A 23,910-nucleotide genomic window follows, 5' to 3' on the forward strand; every position below is an offset into this window, starting at 1 on the left:
TACCAGCTGGAGACAGATGCTGGGGATTCACAGGGGCCTGTGTCGACCTCTGGGAACACTGACGGAAGAGAGGCTGGACCCGGGGGAGAGTAAGGACGTGGGGGGAGCGGGAGGGCTCTCTGGAGCGCGTCTAGGGCCACGGCAGCCATTTGCGGATTTTACTGACAGCCATCGACGCAGGCCTCTGCGAGGCAAGGGCGGGGACCTCGGGAACGCAAGGTGCCGGCGCATTTGTGCGCGCGGTGGCGGCGGCCGGGCAGAGGGAGGAGGTGGCCGGACGTCGGGAGGGACGTCGCCGCGGCAGGAGCCGGGCCAGGAGAGTGCTGCGCCCGGAAGAAGCCGTGGCGGACCGCGCGACGAGGCCGAAGAGCAGACGGACCCTGCGACTTGAGAACCGTTTCCAACCGGAGCATCGAACGGCGGACAGGAAATGAAGGAGGAAGTGCAGCGTGCGCCTCAGCCCGCCAAGTCTGAACCCTGTGACGGTGCGTCTGAGCCTCGCCGGGAGTCGGTCGGCTGGGCACCTGGGGAGCCCGGGAGGTGGAAGGCCCCCGCCGAGACTGGCGATCGGAGACGCGCCGCGGTCTCTCAGCCGGCCGCAACGCTGCAGCGGCCGCGCGGCACCTGGGGCGGCCGGATCCTGCGCCAGAGCGTACGCAGCCGGAGCGCCGCGCTGGGCTGGGGCCTGGGCTTTGTGTTTGTCGGTCCCAGCTTCCAGGCAAGACGGAGGCCTGGAGAGGTTGAGCGGCTTGCTGAGGGATGCTCGATTTGCATCCCAGGATGTCCTTTCGCTACTTTGGCTGCAACTGGGTGCCCACCCGGGCGACATGGGGAATGGCCCCTGCCTTTAGGGCAGTAGAGGGCAGGAGGCGCAGACGCTGCATTCTGCACCGCGTGCCGGCCCAGGGAGGAGCGGTGCCGCTGCGGTCTCAGCCTCACTTGCTCCTGTGAAAGTCACCGAATTGTTGCTTCTTGGGCCCTGTTGTTTTTGTGAACCCAGGCGACTCTTCAGAGTAGGACGGAGTGGCTTGGGGCAGAAAAAGGCGACTTATTTGGTATCTTCCTCTTCCCAAGTTTTGTGTCAGGATATAACAGGCTTGCCTTCTGACTTTCTCCACAGGGAGGGATTTACTGAAGTGACTGGTGAAGTGGCCTGTCTACACAGTCTTGTTATCTTCCTCATGTCTGTGCTGTAGGGATTCCTGCAAAGATCAGTACCGTGTCCTAGTGCCTGGGACCTGAGGTGTTCGGAGAGGATTTGTCTCAGACTCAAACATCTTACATCTTAGCTGACCTCTGTGCCTGCCTGAGAACAGGCTGATATGCCCAAGATAGTCCTGAATGGTGTGACAGTGGATTTCCCCTTCCAGCCATACCAGTGCCAACAGGAGTACATGAGCAAGGTCTTGGAATGTCTACAGAAGGTAAAGCTGCAGAGACTGAGGGCTTTGCTTAGGGATGAGTTGATGGTGCTTTAGCAAGAGCCTCATACTTCCACTCTTCATTTCAGCCGGACCCTGTATTTTGTCATGAATAAGGCTTCCAGTAGGGTAGGAGAGGCAATATCAAGTGAGCAAAAAGATGATTCTAGATGATAATAGGCTTAGGAGGTCCTTGGCTTCAGAGGAGGTGGCATCTGAGCAGAACTTAAGGGGTGGATGGGGAGGGGCAGTCACTTTCTACTGGATTTCTTGGAGTGCCCACTTATACCTGCTCACTCCTAACCCCTGAGTTTCTTGCTCAGGCTTTTATCTGAGAGCTGATATGTAGGACATCATATTCTGTTCAGATAGGACAGGGAAATGCCTGGGTCCAGAATCATAGGACAGTTTCCTGTTTTGAGACTTGGCACCTAATTAGCCATTTTAGTATTTATATTATGCTTAAAAATGCTATTGCATTTTGGATAATGCTTCGCAAATTCCTACTAACAAGGGCTGAATTCACCTGTGGTTTTTAGGGCATGAGTGGGAAATGTCTTGTGGACTAATGATGTCCCATGGGCTTTTCTACCATGAGCTATGTATTTGAGCAGAGCTGGGCGTATCATGTGGCCTCACATCTTGCTCTGCATCCCCCTAACCCCTCTTCCTGACCCTCTTCAGAAAGTGAATGGCATCCTGGAGAGCCCTACAGGTACGGGGAAGACTCTTTGCCTGCTCTGCACCACACTAGCCTGGCGGGAGCACCTTCGGGATACCATCTCTGCCCGCAAGATTGCTGAGAGGGTGCAAGGGGAGCGATTCGTTGGTCAAGACTTGTCATCCTGGGGGAACGCTACTGCTGCTGAAGGAGATCCCATAGGTGACCCTACTTCCTGGCCTCTCCTGGCCTTGTGGTGATGATAGGGAAGGGATAAGGTCAGGGACAGGGCCAGTCCTCCTGGACTTCTGTCATTTGTGGAGCAGAGTTGAACAGGAGAATTTTGTAACTTTCACATTGTTTCTTACTATCCTGAGTTTAAAACCAGGGTTGCAGTTTTTTCCCTGGAATTATGGCACTACAGGTAGCCTTTGAACCTGTTTCTGGTTGTGAGTGTGTGGGTATTAGGTTCGTGGCTGCCTGTAGGACTGAGCCCAGAGTTGCCTCTTGAGACATGAGGACACTGACTCAGAGCCACCCCTTTTGTGCTTCCTTGTATCTGGGCAGCTTGTTATTCAGACATCCCAAAGATCATCTATGCTTCCAGGACCCACTCGCAGCTCACACAGGTCATTGGCGAGCTTCGGAACACTTCCTACCGGTGCGTCAGGGAGCCCTCACCTGCCTCAGGGTCATAGGAGGGATGAGCTTTGCATGGAGCTGGGCCCACATCCCAGCTGTGTGCAGCACTGCTGCATGGTGGTAGATGTCCACATTCTTTCTAGACCCATCCAGGGTGTGTGATTCTCTGCTAGGCTGAGGGAGGGCAAAGGGTGGTTGATTATTTGATTTTGTTTTTTTGGTGCTTGGGATTGAACCCAGGACCTTGTATAGAGCCTTGCTAGGCAAGTGCCTGCCTCTGGGCTACATCCCCAGCCCTTAGTGCCCATTACTTGTGAGAAAGCAGCTTTGAGCTGTGGCTATCCTTGGGCTGGCATACCAGGCTCTATTGTGTTGGCTGTGGTGGGTTGGAACAGACCCCCCAAGGGTTGCTTGTGAAGGGAATAGAGTCTGCCCCTTGCCAAGAGCCAAATGAGTCTTGACATCCTGCTCTGGGTTCTGTTTGAGAGAACTTGGACAGCAGGTTCTGTGCAGTTTTACCTGCCTGAGCCACATTTAGCCACTCTGCTCCCTCTGCCTGCCAAGTCTCCAGTGCATACTTATGCTTCCCACAGCTTATACTGCTGGACTATACTATGTGGCCATCTGTTCTTTGTGCCATCCCTCTTTGACCTTTCACTTCTCTTCTGCCAGGCCCAGGGTATGTGTGCTGGGCTCCCGGGAGCAGTTGTGCATCCACCCCGAGGTGAAGAAGCAGGAGAGTAACCACATGCAGGTGGGTTCCTGGGGACTTACTCAACCTCTGTTGTTCTTTTGGGCAGGTGCTGCCTGGGCACTGGAGGCCTGGGCTGTGCTCTAGTACATGCTGACCCCTGACCTGTGCCCCTGCTGGACTGGGCCAGGGCTTAAAAGTGTTTGGAGGTGGGGAGAGGGTTAGTAAGGCCTGAGGTGAGCCCTCTGCAGCTGCTGCTCCAGATGTGTGCTTGGGCTTTTCTCTTGCAGATCCACTTGTGCCGCAAGAAGGTGACCAGTCGCTCCTGTCATTTCTATAACAATGTGGATGGTAAGAACAGCTCCTTGAAGTTGCTCCTGTTGCTTGTCGCATGGTAGGGTCAAGGTGAGGCATGTGCAGCTGTCTAGGGCTTGGCTGGGTATCACGGCCCACTTGATTTACCCCAGTACAGCCAGTAGGGCTGAGGCCTGTCTGTCTTGTGACTTGAGGGTTCACCTGTGTTGGGTCTCTGTGTGGGCTATGTTCTCATGTGGTGGTCTCAGAAAGGCCTACTGGCGGGTGTGTGGCTCAGGACCTCACCACCGCCGGGTGGGAGGCTCTCTGCACCTTAACTCTCTGTACACGTAGGAAGTATGCCACGCACCTTCTCTTCCATCTGGAGCCCAGAACGCTGCTGCCTGCCAGATAGCGGGCACCTCGTGGTGCCTCTGTGACCAGTCCCTGGAGAACCCAGGTGTCGGGATGCCTGCAGGTTTCCCAGGTGACTGGCTTCTGGGGAGCTAAGTGTGTCTGCCTCCCCCTGACTCCTGCTCCTGCATCCTTTCTCTTACTAATTTAGCTTTGACAAATCACAGCCCCAAGTGTGAGTCCCTGGGTCCAGCCTGGGGTGGCCATGGCCTGACGGATGGCCTCATTCAGATATGGGATGAGTGAGTGCATTCAGGGTTAGTGACAACAGCTGGCCCTGGTGACTGTGTGCCTGGAGCCCCTGAAGGGCCCAGGGCAGGGGTCTAGCTCGAGTGCTTTTTCTCCAAATTATTAACTTCCCATTCGTGTGTCTGTTGAGGGATTCTGGGGCTTAGCACAGGTCCCCAGAGAGTGTGGCAGAATGAACTTCCTGTGGCGGGGCCCTTAAAGTTGCTGAGGCCTGAAGGGTGTCACATCTGCAGTGTAGGCTGTGTGGCTGGGGAGCTCACACTTCTGTGATACTAAGATTCTGTTTCTTGCCTTGGGTGGGACTGCCATGCCAGCACAAAATGCAGGGACCCTGGTGACACAGCCCTGGAGTACTCGCAAGGCCTTGGTGGGCCTGAGAGCCGCTGTCTGCTCAGTGTGTGTTGAGTGCCCAGCACAGCAGGGCTGAGGACCCTGGGGCTTCTCGTGGTGGTCAGGTCAGAGGCTTGAACTGGGGGTCTCTCATCACCCAGCACCAGGTTTCCCCATTTTTTGCCCCTTGGAGATAGAACATGGCAAGGACCCTGACTCCTTCCTCTTTCCCTCTTTCTTGATCTTTGTGTGTGTGTGTGTGTGGGGTATTAGGGATTGAACCCAGGAGCACTCTACTGCTGAGCCACATTTCCAGCCCTTTTTTAAAGTCTTGCTAAGTTATTGAGGCTGACCTCAAACTGCTGTCCTCCTGCCTGAGCCTCCTGAGTCACTAGGATTACAAGTGTGTGCCACTGTGCCTGGTTCCGTTGCCTTCTTGCTTACTGATTTTTTGGTCTGGTGGCACCAAGGACCCTTAGTCACTTCAGTGTGTGATTATCCTGGCCTGCTGGGTGGTCCTGAGAAGGACTGTCTGTCTGCACTATGACAGTGGTCTGGAGGCCATGAATCTGGACCTGCTCTCCAGATGTGCTGTTTGGAAACTCCCCATGGTCTCTGCCTTCTCTGGCTTCTTCAGAGGAAGGGTCTGTTGGGCATCCCCAGGCCACATGGTAGGGGTCTGTGGAAAGAAGGAAGGTGTGCACAGGAATCATTGAACACAGACCTATCCACAGCAGTCTGGACAGGAACAGTGTTTGGTGATCTTAGTCACTGGTCCTGGCCCCCTGGTCCTGTGTGTTTTCTGTGACCAGCCTGTGGGTGTCAGGTCACCTGGAAGGTGATTTTCCCCTCACCTTGTCCACCCCTCTGTTTGTAGTTCTCCCACCTGGTCCCTGGTAGCATATGTGAGCTTGCTTGATGCAGTCATCTCTGCCCCATCCTGGCTACCTCTGTTGTTCATAGCCCTAGCCAAGCTGGCCTCTGTAGCTTGCCTGTTGGCATTGTGCCAGAGGACCTGGTGCGGTGCCTGTGGGAACGGTTCCAGCCAACTTTCTGTAGCTGCTGTGGGTTAGCGCTCAGGGACCTGTAGGCCTGTGCTCTGCCCCAGCTGTCGCTTCCACTGCTCCTCGCCTGCGTAAGTCCTGAGGGCTCACTGCAGTGCTGGCCCCTGGCTGGAGACTGTCTGCATGACCTGCTCCTTATGACCCTGTGCTCCCTGAATCAGTGTGGAGGTGTGGTGGCAGCTGGCCTGACAGCTCTGGCCCTCTAGATATCTCCTCTCCACGACTTTGGGCTCAGTCCTAAGAACCACAGGCCAGCCCCCAACCTCACTTTGACTCACTGCTTAGCCTGTTGGAGGCTCCCCCAGCTGTGAACCTGCACATCTTTGCTGTGAGGCTGTTTCTAGCAACCTCTCAGCTCTTAGCTGTCTTTGGAGTGGGCTGCAGTCCTGGTGAGAGGTTCTGAGGCATAGGGTGCCGTCCACCTGGGCATTAGCCTGTGGTGTGCCATGGGTCAGCCCTATTGCCCTTTCCTTGCCTGTTGTCCTTCTTCTCATTCCTCTTTTCTGTACTGACTCGCTGCAAATCCTCATGGGTTGGCGATCTACCCAGGAATTGGCAAGTTGGCTCACTGCTGCCGTGTGTGCCGATTGGCCATGTGTTGCAACGGGGTGCTGCTGAGGATCAGGCTGCCTTGCCAGGGGGCGTTTGGGGAAGGGTCATTGTCAGGGTGTTTGTGTTTCCTGGCCTCTGCAGCTGATGCATGGGCTGTCGTCATACTCCTGAGGGAGCTTGGCACCTGTAAAGGGTGGAATGAAACAGCCACAGTGAAGCCAGTTGCTGGGGGCGGCCCAGTTCTACATGTCTGCCCTGAGACTCTCTGGTGCTTCTTGGAAAAAGTCCCTCGTTCTGCCCACAAGGGCCCAGGGCCCAGGAGTTGCTCGTTTAGCTTCCAAGGGATTCCCATGACTCCAGTTTGGGGATCTGTACTGTGGTAGGGCAGCCTTTAACATCCTTTCTGCCCTGAACTCTGTATCCATCTGGGTAGGGCCCATTTCTGGGCTGCGGTCCTGAGAAAGGGTCAGGCTAGTGCTCAGCTTGGGTGGGGCAAGGTGGTCTCTGCCTGGGGTGACCCTGGCCTCCTGCCTGTTTGTGCCCTGCTTCCGTTCCCAGGAAGTGCCAGCTCTCCTGGCAGCTCAGCTCTCCACCAGGTGGCCACTCTGGTTCTGTTGTGATTGGTGGGAAGCCAGGGAGCACCACTCACGAGATACATCTGTGGGTTCTGGTAACAGGCTGTGGCTCTTCTCAGCCTCTGGGGTTGCAGCCTTCCTGTCCTGTCTTGGAGTGTCCAGAGGTGGAAAGGATGCTTGGGACCTTTGGGGACAGTGTTGGCATCTCTCTCTAGGTTAACCTTCTGTCTCAGACTGGAGCCCGCCTTCTCGGGTCCAGGGCAGGACTCCCGTGGGGTTTCTCCAGGTGGAGTCCTCCCTGAGGACCTGACTCATCTGGTGGGGATTCTTCTGGCAAGTCCATGGGTGGTGGCTGTCCACACTGCCTGCTGCACAGGAGCCCTTTTGTTCTGGATGTCCCTCCTGGGTCTGGGGATAACTGAAAGTACTTGCTTACCCTTCCTGTCATCTACAGAGAAAAGCCTAGAGCAGGAGCTGGCCACCCCCATCCTGGACATTGAGGACCTGGTCAAGAGTGGGAGTAAGCACAAGTAAGAGCCCTCAGCAAGGCCACAGCTGCTGTGTGCTTCATGGTGGGCTCATGAACATATTGTTTTCCTTTTCTTTTCATGAGATTAGCAACTGTTCAGTGTGAAAAAAATTTAAGCAGTTCTGAGAAATATGAAGTGAAATGCCTCCTCCTCCTGGCCCTTGCCCACCCCCCGGGGACCTTGGACAGGAACATGTGGTCTGTGTGCACTGTCTCCAGTTGGGTCCTCATGTACTCCACCTTGGGGGGCTCTCTACGTGGGTGCTAAAGCCCACCCCTGATTCTTCTGGGGACAGCAACCCTGTCTTCCTCTTTTAGGGTTGCATGGGTTTGAGCAGTGGTAGGGAAGACTTTCAGGGCTGGGTGTAGCTCAGTAGCAGTGCTTGCCTAGCACGCCTCGGACCCTGGGTTTCACCCAGCATTGCAGACAGACAAAACAAAAGGAGCATTCTTGCACCGAGGGGGTCACCCGCCTTAGCTCTCCCCTGTTGTCTTTGTCCCTGTGGCCTGTGTCTAGGAACAGGGTTGGTTCTGTTTGGTATAGAGTTTCAAAGTGGACAGCACCATCATGGTTGAGAACACTCGTGGGCTCCCCACTGTCTGAGGCTCTGTCAGAGCGTGCCCAGTTCTATCAGCTGCAGCCTGTATGGCCCTGTGTGGTTCTTACTGCCTCTTCCTCCTTACTCCAGAGTGTGCCCGTACTACCTTTCCCGGAACCTGAAGCAACAAGCTGACATCATCTTTATGCCGTACAATTACCTGTTGGATGCCAAGGTGAGATCTCAGCCTATGTAGCTGGTGATCCCTGGTGTGGGAGTGGTTTCCCTGGGTCTGGAGGGACTAGCCAAGCCTTTGCTGATTCAGGCCCTCAGAATAGCAGTGTGGGCAGGATACCCCTGCTGTAGGTCAAGGGCGCAGGACCTGGCCAGGTGCAGGGGCCTCCTGCCTCACTCATTTGCTTTTAGCAGGTGGTGTCAGCACCCTCTTACTTAACATGGTGGGAACAGCATCCTGGGTATCTTGTGCACCAAATCCCTTTGCCAATTTGTTATTTTCTGTGATAGATGTTCTTTGAGAATACACTGTGCTGGGTGCTGTCCTAGGCATGGCAGTGAATAAAACAGTCACTCATATGGAGTATAGATTAATCAAAGGGAGTCAGCAGGAAGATTCGCAGGAGCTGGTGCTACTGAAGAGCTCTAGAGTGTGTGGAAGGGGGCCCCAGAGCAAGTGTAGAGGCATGTGAGTGGTATAGAGGCCAGTCACACCATGAGGCCATTGCAGAGCCCTGTGGGAGATGGCCATGCCTGTGTAGAGCAGTTGTTGGATTCGGGGCCTGGAGAGCCAATGAGCTCTCTGAAATTGTGGGTGGTTCTCATGACTTGAAGCTTTTAAACCTGGCTGCCTGGGAGCCACCTGGAGAACTGTTGCAAATATGGGGTACAAGCCCCATCTGGAATAATCACATCACAATCAATAAGCTGCTCCGTGGTAGAGTGCTTACCACCATGCACATGGCCCTCGAGTCAAATCCTCAGCACTGCACAAATACCCAAGGCTGATTCTGATATTTTCTTAGAAATGTGAGTGATCTGGAAGAACAAGAGGGTTTTGAAGAGCAGAGTTGGAAGTTCATTGTGAAGTCTGGGAAAATGTGTGCTTATAGACACAGATCAGTGCAGCAAATGGTGGCCCCCATCCTTGTAGGCAGCAACTCATTTTCTTTTTCTTTCTTTCTTCTTCTTTTTTTTTTTTTTTAAAGAGAGAGTGAGAGAGGAGAGAGAGAGAATTTTTAATATTTATTTTTTAGTTTTCGGCGCACACAACATCTTTGTTTGTATGTGGTGCTGAGGATCGAACCCGGGCCGCACGCACGACAGGCGAGTGCGCTACGGCTTGAGCCACATCCCCAGCCCATGCAGCTCATTTTCAATACGTGTGCCAAAGGCATTCGAAGGGAAAGGAAAGTTCTATTGTGTTGTTCTTTTGAAAGGTGATGGGATAGCTGGTTAACTATTTGAAAAGTCAACACTCAACTTCACACTATGCAAATGTTCTTGTAAAAGCTGAACCTGAAATTTCTAGAAGGAATGGGTTGGTCTTTGCAACTTTTGTGTTAGGCTGAGGTTTCTGAGCTCAGACACAAAGCACTAGCCATAAAAAAAGATGGAAACATTGCCCTTCACGAATGTAAAGCTTAGACTCCTTGAAGGAGCTAGGGCCATTAAGAGTGACAGGCCTGGGCCATGAATGTGAATAGCTGACCCAGGTCAGCATGTAGTAGGTGCTCAGCGCTCTGAGCAACAGACAGGTGCTGCCTAAAACATGTGAGATGACACTGCATTCCACTGAAATAGCTGTGGTGTGGCTCTGTGACAGAGCACTTGCCTTTCATGTGCCAGGCCTTGGTCTTGATCTCCAGCTTCACCAAAAAACAACAACAACAAAAAACCCAAAGCCCTAAGAGTTGGATGAGGTGTGAAGCAACTGCAAGCCTCACATGGCGGTGTGGGCAAAGGAGGGGCAGCAGCTCTGTGAGTACTGCAAGCCTGTGGCCCGCTGCAGTGTCCAGACTTATACACTTGAGGTCACCAGAGCTCATGCACAGTCAGCCCAAGGCCCACGTCTCAGCTGTGCTGTCCAGGAAGGCTGGCACAGAAGAGGCCCTCTGCTGACATGACATTCCAGAGATTAGACAAGCACACATCTGTCAGAATCCTGTGGTACGCTTGAAACAGACATTTGACTGTACGAAGACTTAGCTTGAAATTAGGTTGATTAAGCTCAGGCCACTTCCCTCAGGCTTTGGGGGTGGGACTGGGTGCTGGACTCTTAACGGTTGGTGCATGTCGCGACCCCTTGCCCGCAAGGAAGATGCAACTCAGGAATCTTCTTTCAGCAGTTTATTCAGGTCCTTGATACTTTTTCTTCTAACTCTCGGATGCCCCTCCCAGCCTTAATAAAGCACCTCAAGCCCCAATGCGAAGCTGCCACGATGCAACTTTCTCATAGGGTGTTGAAAAACCATGTGCCAACTCTCCCAAATTAGGAGTTGTTTGTCACAAACCACAGCGGAGCCAGCGCCATCTTGTAATGGCAACCATAGTCTGCAAAAGCGGCAGAAGCGGCTCACCACAGGTGCAAGCTTCTCCTCTGCCTGTCTGCCTGCTAGGGCTTTGCGGCCTCCTTGGCTTTCTGCCAACCGCGGCATGCACCTTTGTGCTGTGTTTTTCTCTGTGATAGACACCTGTCGAGTGTCCAGCTACTGATCAGCCTAAGGCAAGGTATTGCCAGGTTGCCATCCTGAACCAGCCTTGAGCACTGCTATTCCTGCTAGTCGGGTGTGGCCCTTCCTGTCCCCACCAGCACTGAGTGTGTTCTGCGCTTGTGACCTTTGGTGGCTGCTGCGTGCCCTGGTACCCTCTTGCCCTGCCTCTGCAGGCTTGCACTCTCAGGATGCTGCTTTGCTGGGCTCTAGCCCATGGTTTCTTCCCCTCCTCCTTATAGAGTCGCAGGGCACATGGCATTGACCTGAAGGGGACCGTGGTGATCTTTGATGAAGCTCACAATGTGGTGAGTCCCCTCTGCCTCTGTGCTGAGCACCTGCTGTCCTTTCCAGCTTCCTCAGCATCCCTGGGGGCATCTGGCCAGACCTGGTAATAGGTGCTTCTGCTGCGCTGCCTCCTGGGATCAGATACCTCAGTGGGGCCTTGGACACACTCTCAGGCCCTTGTCCTTCCACCTGCTGGTGAGCAGCCAGGCCCATGCTGTCCTGTAGGATCTGCCCTTCAGGCTGCTTGACTTGACCCTTGGGAAGCTGCCATGGAGAGAGCTGTTCACCTCTGGTGACTGTGGCAGCAGGAGCAGCTCCTGAAGTCTTTCCTGGCTCCCTTTGTCCCTTGTCCTCAGCCCACCCTCCCTCCATGGTTTTCTGCTCAGGAGTGTACATTACTTGGGATAGCCTTGGAGGCTGGCCACATGGGACAGCCTCATCCTTCTGCTGCAGAACCTGGGGTGAGGTTCCTCGAGAGCTGGGTTCCCATGGCAGGGCCTGGTGCTCTGAGGTGCAGCAGCCAGCCCCCACCAGCTTCCAGGCATTTGCTGTAGGAGGTGGTGGATGTTATACCAGATTTTTCTGACTTTTGAAACCAAAAATTTAGATTTTATTTTTTTGGTACTGGGGATTTAACCCAGTAATTTACCACTGAGGTAAGTCTCTAGCCCTTTTTGTTTTATTTTTTATTTTTTTATTTTGGGATGATCTAACTAAATTGCTTAGGGCTTTGCTAAGTTGTTGAGACTGGCCTTGAACTTGTGATCCTGTAATCCCCAGTTGCTGCCACCATGCCCAGCTCAGAAATCTAGTTTTGAATGGGAAATTTCCCAGTTATAGAACATTGGCAACTCAAGTGAAATAGTTGTTTGAAACCTTGGTTTGGGCCATTTAGTCATCTTTAGTCATCTTACCTCTGAGACCGGGGGCCATGGCTCCAGGGACTCAGCTGTGAGCTTCTGGTCCCTTCTGTGCCCCTTTCCTGCTTTTCTGAGCCTCTGTCCCACCCTGCTCTCCTCACGGGGCTGTGCTTGGCCTCTCAGGAGAAGATATGTGAGGAGTCAGCCTCCTTTGACTTGACCCCCCGTGACGTGGCTTCGGGTTTGGATGCCATTGACCAGGTCCTGGAGGAGCAGACCAGGGTGGTGCAGCAGGGGGAGCTCTGCCTGGAGCTCAGCGCAGACGCCATCGGTACAGGTGAGTGCAGAACCTAGGGCCAGAATGCTGAGCAGGGAGGCTGAGCCTGGTCCTCCTGGAGGCCGCAGTCCTGCACAGCACTGTGTCCAGCTGGCATATCAGGACACTGACTTGCCAAGCGGTTTCTTGGGCAAGACTATGTGAGGTCCCACAGGCTAGGGAGGGCTGGAAACATCTGAGGATTCTGGAGTTTTCTGGTCCTGACTCTCGGTGAAGGCATTTTCAGTGTCCTTTGAATCTGCTACATGCTCTAGGTGTTGTCGCCGCTTCCCTCCCGATGTCCTCAGGCTGTGTCACACAGTGTGCTCTGAGGACACTCAAGAAGTGTCCGTATGTGCAGGCTGTTTGTCCAGAGGTGCACATGTTTGCCCAGGTGGGCTGTTCTAGTAGGACGTTTGCATCTGCAGACAGCACTTAGTGGGAGTGCCTGGTTCTGCTGTGTCGTTTTCCTGGACCCGTATGCATAGCCTTGGTCCCTGCCTCTCCTTTTAGGTCTTGTGTGTCAGGTCTGTCCATGGGAAGGATGGAGGCCCACAAGGACCTAGGCAGCCCTGGCTTTGCCCTTCCCACTGGCTCATACCTCTGCCCTTTCCACTGGGCTGATCTAGCTCTGATGCAACACTAATGTGTGTTGGTAGGAGAGTGTGCTCAGCACAGTGTTAAGGGCCCTTTACACCTTAGAAATTATTGAACTTCATTTTTGTGAGTTGTATCTATTGACAGGTACTAGAAATAAGTATTTATGTATGCCTTCAAGTAACAAAGCCTTGCATATTAGTGTGGCTTTGTAGAGCTGCTCACATGGGGGTACTAAGACAGTGGCAGTCCAGATCCAGGTATCTGTCTTTGGCTCCTTTTGGGGCTCTGAGGGAGGGTCTGTTCCTGCCTCAGCATGGGCAGCACTGGATCTGGGTGTGGCTGCATCACTGCCATCTCGGCCCCATCTTGACTTGGGCTTCTCCCCGTGTGTCTGTCACATTTCCATTTCTTGGAATGACCCTGGGTGCTGGATGTTGAGCTGTGCTGACTCACAGGCCTCATCTCTGTTGCTTATATCTGCAGAGACTCTGGCCTCTCCCAGCTCCTAGAGGCTACCGGCGTCCCTTGGCTGTGGCCACAACACTCCCACCTCTGCTCCTGTCTTCACTCCTCCTTCTCTGAGTGTCCTGTCTCCTCCGTCAGCTCATTTCGGGCTCACGTGGATGATGAGGACACTCTGCATCTGGAGACCCCTGAGTTCATCCTATCTGTAGAGTTCTTTTGTGACAGAAGGTGAAGGAGTCACAGGTTCCAGGGATTGGGACATGGCATCTTTGGAGGCCAGCATTCTGCCACCCTCAGTTCTGGGAGATCGTCTATTCCTGAGAGAAGAAGAGAGGAGAGGCATTAATGCATGGTTGTCACTAGTGGTCGTGCAGAGAAAATAGGATTGGCCTGCAGGACCCCTGAGGAAGGGTCTGGCCTGGAGCCCTGGGCCATGCTGGCCCAACCGGAGTGGATGGTGACACAAGGCTGCTCTGAGATGGCTCTGGGCTTGTTGGAGTCTACTGCTTTTTCTCTGCGGCATGGGCTTCCTTCTGGTAGGCAGGGCATTGTCCCCTTGCTGGTGAGTAAAACCTCTAGGTCAGGGCTGTGTGGGACACACAGTGGTGGGGACTTTTATTTTAAAGCTCCAAGCGGAACTCCCCTGCTGCACCACCCTGGTCTGCTCCTCCAGGACCTGGTCATGGCATCCATGTATTTTTTTCAGAACTGGGGATGGAACCCAGGGCCTCATGTATGCTGGGCAAAGGCTCCACTACTGAGCTACACCCTGTCTTGTCGTGGCACTGTCCTCAGGATGTGCAGTGACCTGGGGGTGGAGCATCTGTAGAGCTGTTATTTCAGTTGTGTTTTAAGAGTCATATCCCCTTTTAGGGTTTCTTTCACTTGAAGACCCAGTGATTCTGCTGCAAGCCGTCCCTGTTCCCGGTTCTGCAGTGGTATTGTCCAGTGTGTGTACACTCAGCTGTGCAGTCATCCCCTCTGGACGTGTGCCAAGGCCTAGTGGTTGTCTGCAGCCTTGGTCGATACCTAACCCTATGTCGAGTGTGTTTTGTCTTATACAGAAATACCTGTTAAGGCCTTTTAGATCATAAGTTGGGTGCAGTAATAGCTCAACAGCAATAAGCAAGGCGGGGATTCTCACAATACATTGTAATACAATTGGTGTGAATGTGGCCTCCACTTTGACAGAGATTGCCGATCTTGGAGACCTCAGCATACCTTTTTCCTCCTCTTCATGTTGGGAGCATCCACCTTCTCAGAGGGATCATTTTATGGGTTCTCTATGTCATATCCATGTTTCCAGCATTACTCTTCTTACACTCTGGGTCTCAGGACACAGTGATGTGGTGCAGTTGATCCCACAGCTGAGAGGCTGCCAAGTGACAGGGTGGGCATTGTGGACAGGTGCTTGAGCCAGGCAAAGGGACATTCACGCCCCAGCCTGGGTGGAATAGGGCAGCACAAAAGGTTGTCAACTGCTCAGAAAGGCATGATGTTTAAAACTAGGAATACAGGGGCTAGGGCTGTAGCTCAGTGGCAGAGCGCTTGCCTAGCATGAGTGAGGCACTAGGTTTGAGCCTCAGCACCACATACAAAAAAGTCGTTTAAAAAATGCAAATTAGAGGCTGGGGATGTGGCTCAAGCGGTAGTGCGCTCGCCTGGCATGCGTGTGGCCCCAGGTTCAATCCTCAGCACCACATACCAACAAAGATGTTGTGTCCGCCAAGAACTAAGAAATAAATATTTTAAAAATCCTCTCTCTCTCTCTCTTAAAAAAAAATGCAAATTAAAAAAAATAGGAGTACATGTTTTCTGGAATTTTCCATTTCATATTTTTGGACTGTGGGTAGGGTAACTGGAGCCACAGAATGTGAAATCACAGATAAGGGGGCTGTTGTGGTTCCATTTTTTTTTTTTTTTTTTTTGCAGTGCTAGGGATGGAACCCAGGCCCCACACACGTCAGCCGGGCCGCCTGCAGCCCCTTTCATCTTATTTTGCGGCAGAGTCTGGCTAGTTGCCAGGCTGGCGTGGAGCTCGCACCCCCTCACAGCCTCCCAGGCAGCGGGGATGATGGGCATGGCCTGGCCTTGTGCTCCAGGCCTTGGTCCATTGTGCTGCTTGGGACCCTGCTCTGTCTCCTCCGCTGCGCTCTGGCTCCTCAGCGCCTCCTCCCTCCCTTTCCTTCCCTTTCTCTCAGGACACTGTCTGTGGCACGTACCTGCCTCTGTGTTCTAATTTGATCTTCATTTCTAAAGTGATTTATTTTCCCTCCAAATCTATTTGAGTCCTGTCCCTTTGTTTCTGAGTTTAAGGCCATCTGACAGGGTGTGATGGTGTGCACCTGTCGTGCTGGACAGCAGGAGAGGGGGAGAGGGTATCTGGCTTGTGTCCAGGTCTCGGGCAGTTCCTGGCGTCCTTTACTATTTTTCAGTGTCTGCTTTTATTTTTCACCACTACTTATTTTCCAAGTGGGCTCTCTCCTATGTTGCTCCCTGCACTTTGCAGGGGCCCTTGAAGTCCCACAGGATAGGGCCCGACCCTCCGCTGAGCACGCTCAGGCCTCCCGAGGATGATGTCTCGGTCTGTCTTCCATGGCCTTAATGCTTTGAAGAGCCAGTTGCCCTGTGCACCAGCCTGCAGCTTGTCTCCAAGGTCTCCTTGTGACAGGTACAGACTGTTCTCAGCCCCTTGGTGAGATGACCTCCATCTGCTGCACTCTGAGGCTTTCCCTGGAGGCTCAGCTCGCTGTCACCCCCACAGCCCTTCCTCACAGCAGCGGTTGCTGCAGTGGTTGCAGAACAAAGGTCATCTAGCCCCTTTGATGCTCGAGTTTCTTGGTTGGGATTCTGTGTCCATGAGATTTTACTTTTTTCTTTTGGTATTAGGGATGGAACCCAGGGGTGCTTAAGCAAGGAGTACATACACAGCCCTTTTTGTCTTTTATTGTGAGACAGCATCTCACTAGGTGGATGAGGCTGGCCTCCTTTTTGCCATCCTCCTGCTTCAGCCTCCTGAGTAGGAGTGATTGCAGGTGTGTGCCAGTGCATCTGGTGTCATTGGTTTTCTACCTGTCCATATTTCTAGCTCCTTTTTTTTTGTTATCATTTTTTATTAATTTATTTTTTATGTGGTACTGAGGATTGAACCAGTGCCTCACACCTGCTAAGCAAGCATTCTGCCATTGAGCTCCAGCTTCAGCCCTACCAGCTCCTTTTTGACAGAGAGAAATTGGTTCCATTTTCTTCACCATGTTGATTTGTTCAACTTTAGAGTACCCAGACAATTGTTCAAGAATTGCTACCTCTTCCAGGAGTGGTGGTGCACACCTGTAATTCTAGCCTCAGCACCTTAGCAAGACCCTGTCTCAAAATTAAAACTAAGAAAGGGCTGGCTTTCAGCTCTGTGGTAGAGCCCCTGGGTTCAGTCCCCAGCACCAGTGAAGGCAGGAATGAAGGGGTGAATTGCTGCCCGTGGTGGAGGAGAGCCCTGCTTGCTGGAGCACAGTGTCTGGCAGTGCTGGGCCACTGGTTGGAGAGCACCCAGCTGAGACCTGTGCTGCTCCTGGGCTGTGTCCTCCCTTCACTGTGGCTTTTGTGTTCATTCTAGGCTCAGTTCTTTCTGCTACTTCTAATTTTTATTCCAGTTTTCTCCAATCACGTTAATTTTAATTTTATCATTGCTTAATACACACACACACACACACACACACACACACACATATATATATATATATTTTTTTTTTTTTTTTTTTTGAGACAGGATCTCACTGTTGGTCAGGACCTTGCTAAGTTGCTGAGGTTGGCTTTGAACTTGTAATCCTACTACCTCAGCCTCCTGAGGTGCTGAGATTACAGACATTGTTACTGCTTTTTTTGTGTGTGTGTTTGTGTGTGCTTGTGTGTGGTGCTGGGGATTAAACCCATGGTCTTGTGCATGTGAGGCAAGCACTCTACCAACTGAGCTATATCCCCAGTCCTGTTACTGCTTTAAAAAAAAAAAAAAGAAAATTATAGTTGTATATGGGCCGAATGCCTTTATTTTGTTTATTTTTATGCATTGCTCAAGGATTGGACCCAGTGCCTAACACATACTAGGCAAATGCTCTGCCACTGAGCTACAGCCCCAGCCCTATTATTGCTTTTTGTTGTTGTTGTTGTAGTTGGACACAACACCTTTTTTTAAAATATATTTATTTTTATGTGGTGCTGAGGATTGAACCTGGTGCTCACATGTGCTGAGTGAGAGCTCTACTGCTGAGCCACAATCTCAGCCCCCCATTGTTGGTTTTTAAGAAGTACTTAAAACATTAACATTAATCCAGAAGTCACAATCACACAATAATGCACACATGAGGTGGGCCTTGGTAGTTTCTGGACTGATCTTCCTTCCTCCCTCTCTTCCTTTCCCCAAATAAGACCTTGTTTTAGATGGTGTTCTCCAGAGCAACAGGTCCAACAGGAAGAACAGGTACCAATGAATGACAGGTTTGCTGTGAGGCTTGGCTCTTGCAGTTAGGAACCTCAGTCTGCGTCTATAGCTGTAGTTGTGGAGCTGGGGAAGGTCGTGCCTGCCCAGCATCCCAACTCAGGGTTAGCGATGACATGGCAGAACTGTGATCCCTGGCCCAGGTGGCCTTTGTCAGGTTGTCACAGCCAAGTTTGCAGTATACATGGAAGGAGGCTGCTAAGCATGGTCCACGCCCAGGGGCGGAAGCTCTTAAACTGCCTGTCATCCTGGGCCAGTGTCAGGCAGGGGTTCCTTAGAAACGACACAGATGACACAATACCAAAAAAGATACATTAGATGTCACCAGAATTAGAAACTTGGTGCTTGAGAGGTACAATCAAGAGGGTGGAAAGACCAGGGCTGGCGTCGCTGGGTGGAGAGCCTACCAGGCATAGCACACTCGAGGCCCTGGGCGTGATCTCCAGCTGTGAAAAAAGAAAGTGAAGACAGCCTGCAGGATGGAAGAGATTGTGAATCATAATCTAAAATACGTAAAGATTCTTAAAAACTTCCTGAACTCAATGAAAAGGCAAATCAGTTAAAAATAGGCTAAAGATGTAAATAAATATTTCTTCAAAGAAGATACGCAGATGACCAGTGAGCATATGAAAAGATGCTCAACATTGTCACTCATCAGGGAAATACATGCACATCAAAACCAGGGTGAAGGCGGGCATGGTGCAGGCCTGTCCTCCCAGTCCCTTGAAAGGCCGAGGCAGGAAGATGCATGTCCCAGGCCAAGATAAGCAACCTAGTGAGGCCCTATCTCAAAAATAAACTTTAAAAAGGGGCTGGAGGTGTTGCTCAGGGGTAAATCCCCTCTGGGTTCCATCCCCAATACCAAGAAAAAAAAGAATGGAGGAGACAGGGAGTGGCAAGTATTGATGAGACTGTAGAGAAATGGAGCTTTACAGCCGGGTGCAGTGCCCCACGCCTGTAATCCCAGCAGCTCCAGAGGCTGAGGCAGGAGAATCGTGAGTCCAAAGCCACCCTCAGCAACAGCAAGGTGCTAAGCAAGTGAGACCCTGTCTCTAAATAAAATACAAAATAGGGCTGGGGATATGTCTCAGTGGTTGAGTGCCCCTGAGTTCAATTCCTAGTACTAAAAAAAAAGAGAGAAATGGAGCTTTGAGACATTGCTCATGGATCCTACCATGGTGCAACCACTTTGGAAAAGCAGCAGTTACATGTTAGTCAGCAGGGGCTGCTAGCAATGCTGCAGGCAGGCAGGGCACTTGGCAGCGCTGGCCTCTCTATGAGGACACCAGCCTGTTGGGTAGGCCTACCTGGGAGCTCACACAACTGTCACTGCTGCTTGGCAGGCAGCATCCTGGAAGCGCCATACTGAAGTCAGGGCACCAGCTGTGATGGCTGGGGGCCCACTTGGAGTGTGGTCTGTAGTTTGTAAAGGCTATGTGGAAAGATGGAGGTGCAGGGACACACACTTACCTTGGCTGTTACTACTTTTGCTTATCTATTTATTTATTTATTTTTATTTTTGGTGCCAGGGATTGAACTCAGGGGTGTTCTACCATCGAGGTAGATCCCCAGCTCTTGTTTTCTTTTAGTTGTTGATGGACCTCTTTTATATATATATTAGTGCTGAGAATCAAACCCAGTACCTCACAAGTGTGAGGCAAGTACTCTACCACTAAGCCACAACCCCAGCCCTCCAGCCCTTTTATTTTTTATTTCAAGACGGTCCCCAGGCAGGCCTGGAACTTTGACCCTCCTGCCTCAGCCTCCTGAGTTGTTGAGAAGACAGGCATGCTCACCGGCCCAGCCATCTGAATCCTTTGGTCACTTCACATCAGTATAGGTCTTTAGCCTTCCTTTTTAAAACCTGATGAGGGTTACATTTACCTGGAGCCCCTTCTGTCCAGGTGTCCATTCATTCTCCTCTGTGTATAGGGAAGCATGCCAGGCAACAAGGTGAGTTTTGCTTACAGTCACCAAGCAATTTAAAAGAGAATTGTTCACCAGGCATCATGGCTTATGCCTGTAGTCCTGCCACTGAGGAGACCGAGGCAGGAGGATCAACTGAACCAAGAGCTGGAAATGACTGTGAGACCCAGGCTCAAAAACAGAATTGCCCATTGATTTGACCCAGTGGTTTGCTCTTTCTGATGGTCCACATTTTCTTCTAAAGTTGTTTCCTTTCAGTTTGAAGGACTTTAACAGTTCTTACACATTTTTTTCTTCTTTTAATTGGCATGTAGAAATGGTAGCTATTTGTGGTGTGGCTAATAGTTCTCCAGAGAACTGCACAGTGACAGATTTCTAAATCTGTTCCTCTGAAAATGTCTGAAGTTATTTTTGCTGAGTTTGGAATTCTGGGGTCCTGGCTCTTCCCTGCCTGTGGGTGAGGAGTGTCCCTGCTGGCTGCTGCCCCCAGTTCTGGCAGGATGACAACCATCCTCTGAGTGGCAGCCTTCTGTTGGTCGTGGACTCTTAGTTTGTGGCTTTTTTGGCCGTTACTTGTCCCCTCGTGTGCTCTCTGGATTGCAGAGCCTTTCACATGCGAGGTAAGCGTTCTACCACTGAGCAACACCCTAGCTAGGTGTTCCAGACTGGCCTTGACTTGGAATCTTCCTGCCTCGGCCTCCAGGGTTGCTGGGTTACCCTCCTGTGCCACCACACCCAGCTGGCCATCATTCCTTTAAGTGTTTGTTCTGTCCTGCACTCCTTCTCCTCTCCCTCTGAGCCCTGCCTCACGCTGTCCCTTGTGCCAGAGGCCTGACTCGGTGCAGCCAGCACCAGACTGCCTGTGCTTGCAGCCAATGCTTCCAGGCCTCTCCAGACACAGGGCTGTGTAGGGTGTCCATGTGTGTGGTGTGTTCATATGTGTATTTTTTTAATATTTATTTTTTGGTTGTAGTTGGACACAATACCTTTATTTTATTTATTTATTTTTATGTGGTGCTGAGGATCGAACCTAGGGCCTTGCACGTGTGAGGCGAGCACTCTGCTGCTGAGCCCCAGCCCAGCCCCTCATGTGTATTTCCAAGGGTGTACCATGTGTGCTCCTGTGCTGTTGCCAGCTGGAGTGTAGACTTCGAGGACTGCACATGGCTCTGCTCTTGCTGGGTCCCCTCCTCCACAGGGCAGCTGGCGGAGCTGGGAGGACGCAGATTGTGCATGTACTGCTCTCTCACCCAGGGCTGCACATGGAGCTGCAGGACGTCGCCAAGCTCAAGAGTAAGTGCTGCCCTCCCTCACCCCCACCACTGGTGGGCCCACCTCTGACAGCCCCTTGACCCACAGTGATCCTGCTTCGCCTGGAGGGTGCCATCGATGCTGTCCAGCTGCCTGGAGATGACAGTGGCGTCACCAAGCCGGGAAGGTGAGGGACAGGGGCAAACCCTGTGACTCTAGGCAGGGCCTGGAGCTGGAGGGGACAATGGGCTATGACCTTGGTATTCTGCCAGGTACTGAAAGTCAGACCTGGGCCATGTCCTCCAGTTGGGTCTGTCTCAATTTTCAAGGCTTTTGTGTGCTGCCACCTCTTAGCAGTTGTGGAGAACACCAGGAGTCATAGCACGCACGGTGGCATTGTCTTCTGCAGCCCTCTCCTCCAGCTGGCCCAGCCCCTCACTGGCAGTGCAGGTGCCTATTAGTGAGACCATCCCTTTAGGACCAGCAGAGCAGTGGCAGCCTGTTGTGGAGGCCAGGAGGTCCTCAGAGTCTGAATGCTCCAGCGCGGGCACTCCGTTTTTTCCTGCTGTCTTTCTTGCAGGCAGAGGAGGGCCTGGGGGTAGTTCTCTCCTGAAGACAGGTGGCTGCCGGAGCTAGGCCTGGGTTTATTGAGGAAGGCCCTGGCTGCTGCCTTCTGCCAGAGCTGGTCTGTTCCTCTGAACGTGGCAGGGACTCCAGTTGCCGGGAGGTGAAACCTAGCTCCTCAGCTGGATGTCCAGGACTCCAGCTGGCCCTGGAACCTTCCCTGCCTCACCAAAGGCCCCCTTGCTGTAGCTTCTGCTGCCCTTCCCCTGTCTCTTTTCAGAGCCGTGAGCACGCCCTGGCAGCCCCATGGCACCTGCTGTCTCGTGGGTACATTGCACTTGGGCCAGGGCCTTCCCTCCTCTCCCTTACTTACAGCTAGCTCCTGAAGGCAGAGGCCTCTTACTTCAGCTTTGCTCTCCCTGAGAAGCCTCAGTTTGCTCCTGTCTAAAGGACACTTAAAAAGCTTCTGGCCTGTGGGTTCACCAAGCTGAATCCTGGTCCCCTTGCCAGGCTCAAGTCGTCTTTTTCCTCTCGGGCAGTTACATCTTTGAGCTGTTTGCAGAAGCCCAGATAACATTTCAGACCAAGGACTGCATCCTGGACTCACTGGACCAGATCATCCAGCACCTGGCAGGGCGTGAGTCTCTGGAGGGCCGGCTGCCCTGTGGTGCAGACAGAGAGGGATGGGGGCTGCCCTCATAGAGTTGCTGCTCTGTGTCCAGCAGTCAGCTGCCTGCTTCAGGCTGTTGCCCCTCCCTGTGAGCAGCCTTTGGAGCTTCCCCTTCTGTTTGGGACTGAAGGCATCCGTGCCATTTGACTGTTTTGCACGTGTGAGGCAAGCACTCTGCCGCTGAGCCCCAGCCCAGCCCCTCATGTGTATTTCCAAGGGTGTGTGCTCCTGTGCTGTTGCCAGCTGGAGTGTAGACTTCGAGTTTATTGACTTGTTTATTTTTTTGGTACTGGGATCTAACCCAGGGTGCTCTACCACTGAGCAGCACACCCAGTCTTTAGCTTTCATCTTGAGACAAGTTCTGGCTGAGTTGCCCAGGCTGGCCTGGAACTTGTGTCCTCCTGCCTCAGCCTCACAAGCTGGGATTTCAGACTGTGCCCCTGCACCTGGCCTGTTGTGTTGTCCTGCAGATGTGTTCCAACTGTTGTTAGTGGTGTCTTCTTATAGGGCATCCCAGAGAGACCCCTCCTTTTTATTGTTGTTGGTACCAAGAATTGAACCCAGGAGTGCTTAATCACCGAGTCACATCCATGCCCTTTTTATTTTTTATTTTAAGACAGGGTCTTGGGGCTAGGGTTGTGGCTCAGTGGAAGAGCGCTCGCCTAGCATGCATGAGGCACTGGGTTCAATCCTCAGCACCACATAAATGTAAAATAAAGATATTGTATCCACCTAAAACTAAAAAAGAAAAAAAAAAAGACAGGGTCTTAATATATGAGGCACTGGGTTCGATCCTAGCACCACATAAAAACAAATAAAGGCATTGAGTCCATATACAACTAGAAAATAATAATAATAATTTAAAAAAGGTCTCACTAAGTTGCTGAGGCTGGCTTTGAACTTGATCCTCCTGTCTCAGCCTCCTGAGCTGCTGGGATAACAGGTGTGAGCCACCGCACCCACCAGATAGTCTCCTTTTAAAGAGAGACAGCAAGAGACCTTGGGCTTATGAGCTGGGAACCTTGCTGGCTTCTCCCTGACACCACCCGAGTCCCATTTCTGCTGTTTTGTGAGGGGCAGAGGGCTTCCCAGGGTTCCATGGCTACACTCCCTTTTAAGCAGGTGTTGGGGAAGTTTGAAATGCAGGACCTGTTGAATCTGCTGGGCCTCTGGGCACTGAGGAAGGGTGGCTTCTACATGTACTTGACCACAGAGCCTTCCTCGAGTTCCACAGAACCCTTTGGCTTCTCCCTCGCACTCTGGGAAGAGCACGACAGCTGCCCTCTTCCCATGTCCTGTGCCTGATGCTGGTTGGGAAACTGGTCTCCCCACTGGGCAGGAGGCAGGGCTTGGTAGTGTGGCCCTGTGAGATCCACAACTGCCTCTGCCTGCTGCCCACAGGTTCCGGAGCACTGGCCACCACGGTAGGGTTGCAGAAGCTGGCAGACATCATCCAGGTAGGAGCCTGCTTTGGACTGCATGGGCCCCTTTCCAGATGGAAGTCAGCAGGGTGTCAGAGCCTGGATGAAGGCCCCCACACCACGTGTTTCTGTTGGCAAATGCTTAAGCTCATTTCCTCTCAGTCTGAATGCACTGAGCCTCTAGGGGAAGAGATAGAGGACCCGTCTGGCTGTGCTTGACTGTTGAATGGCCAGACATGTCCAGAGTAGCCCTGGGGGGAAGCTGGTGTTCCCTGGTACTGCTGGAGGTGGGCACAGGGCAGGCCTGGTGGGCATCAGGCCAGAGGCAGTGTCCTGGGGGTTCTCCCACAGACAGAGGGGGCTCCCACTAAGG

The 23,910-nt window shown here is 52.4% G+C and overlaps 1 protein-coding gene across 1 annotated transcript in view; it reads left to right on the forward strand.

Moving 5' to 3' along the window:
* The first annotated feature begins 460 nt into the window (after nt 1-460).
* The window catches only part of Rtel1 (regulator of telomere elongation helicase 1), a 33,371-nt gene continuing 9,921 nt past the window's right edge, over nt 461-23,910 (forward strand). Inside the window, exons 1-14 of the mRNA XM_026413463.2 lie at nt 461-652; nt 1,197-1,424; nt 2,106-2,304; nt 2,650-2,743; nt 3,397-3,478; nt 3,706-3,766; nt 7,348-7,423; nt 8,112-8,196; nt 10,930-10,995; nt 12,019-12,172; nt 20,886-20,924; nt 20,991-21,069; nt 21,986-22,083; nt 23,518-23,573. Of these exons, the coding sequence (XP_026269248.2) occupies nt 1,323-1,424; nt 2,106-2,304; nt 2,650-2,743; nt 3,397-3,478; nt 3,706-3,766; nt 7,348-7,423; nt 8,112-8,196; nt 10,930-10,995; nt 12,019-12,172; nt 20,886-20,924; nt 20,991-21,069; nt 21,986-22,083; nt 23,518-23,573 (1,191 nt within the window). The 5' untranslated portion in view covers nt 461-652; nt 1,197-1,322. The remainder of the gene's footprint in view (nt 653-1,196; nt 1,425-2,105; nt 2,305-2,649; nt 2,744-3,396; nt 3,479-3,705; nt 3,767-7,347; nt 7,424-8,111; nt 8,197-10,929; nt 10,996-12,018; nt 12,173-20,885; nt 20,925-20,990; nt 21,070-21,985; nt 22,084-23,517; nt 23,574-23,910) is intronic.

This window comes from Urocitellus parryii, chromosome 6 (genome assembly GCF_045843805.1).
Source record: "Urocitellus parryii isolate mUroPar1 chromosome 6, mUroPar1.hap1, whole genome shotgun sequence".
In the NCBI taxonomy this organism is placed as follows: Eukaryota; Metazoa; Chordata; class Mammalia; order Rodentia; family Sciuridae; genus Urocitellus; species Urocitellus parryii.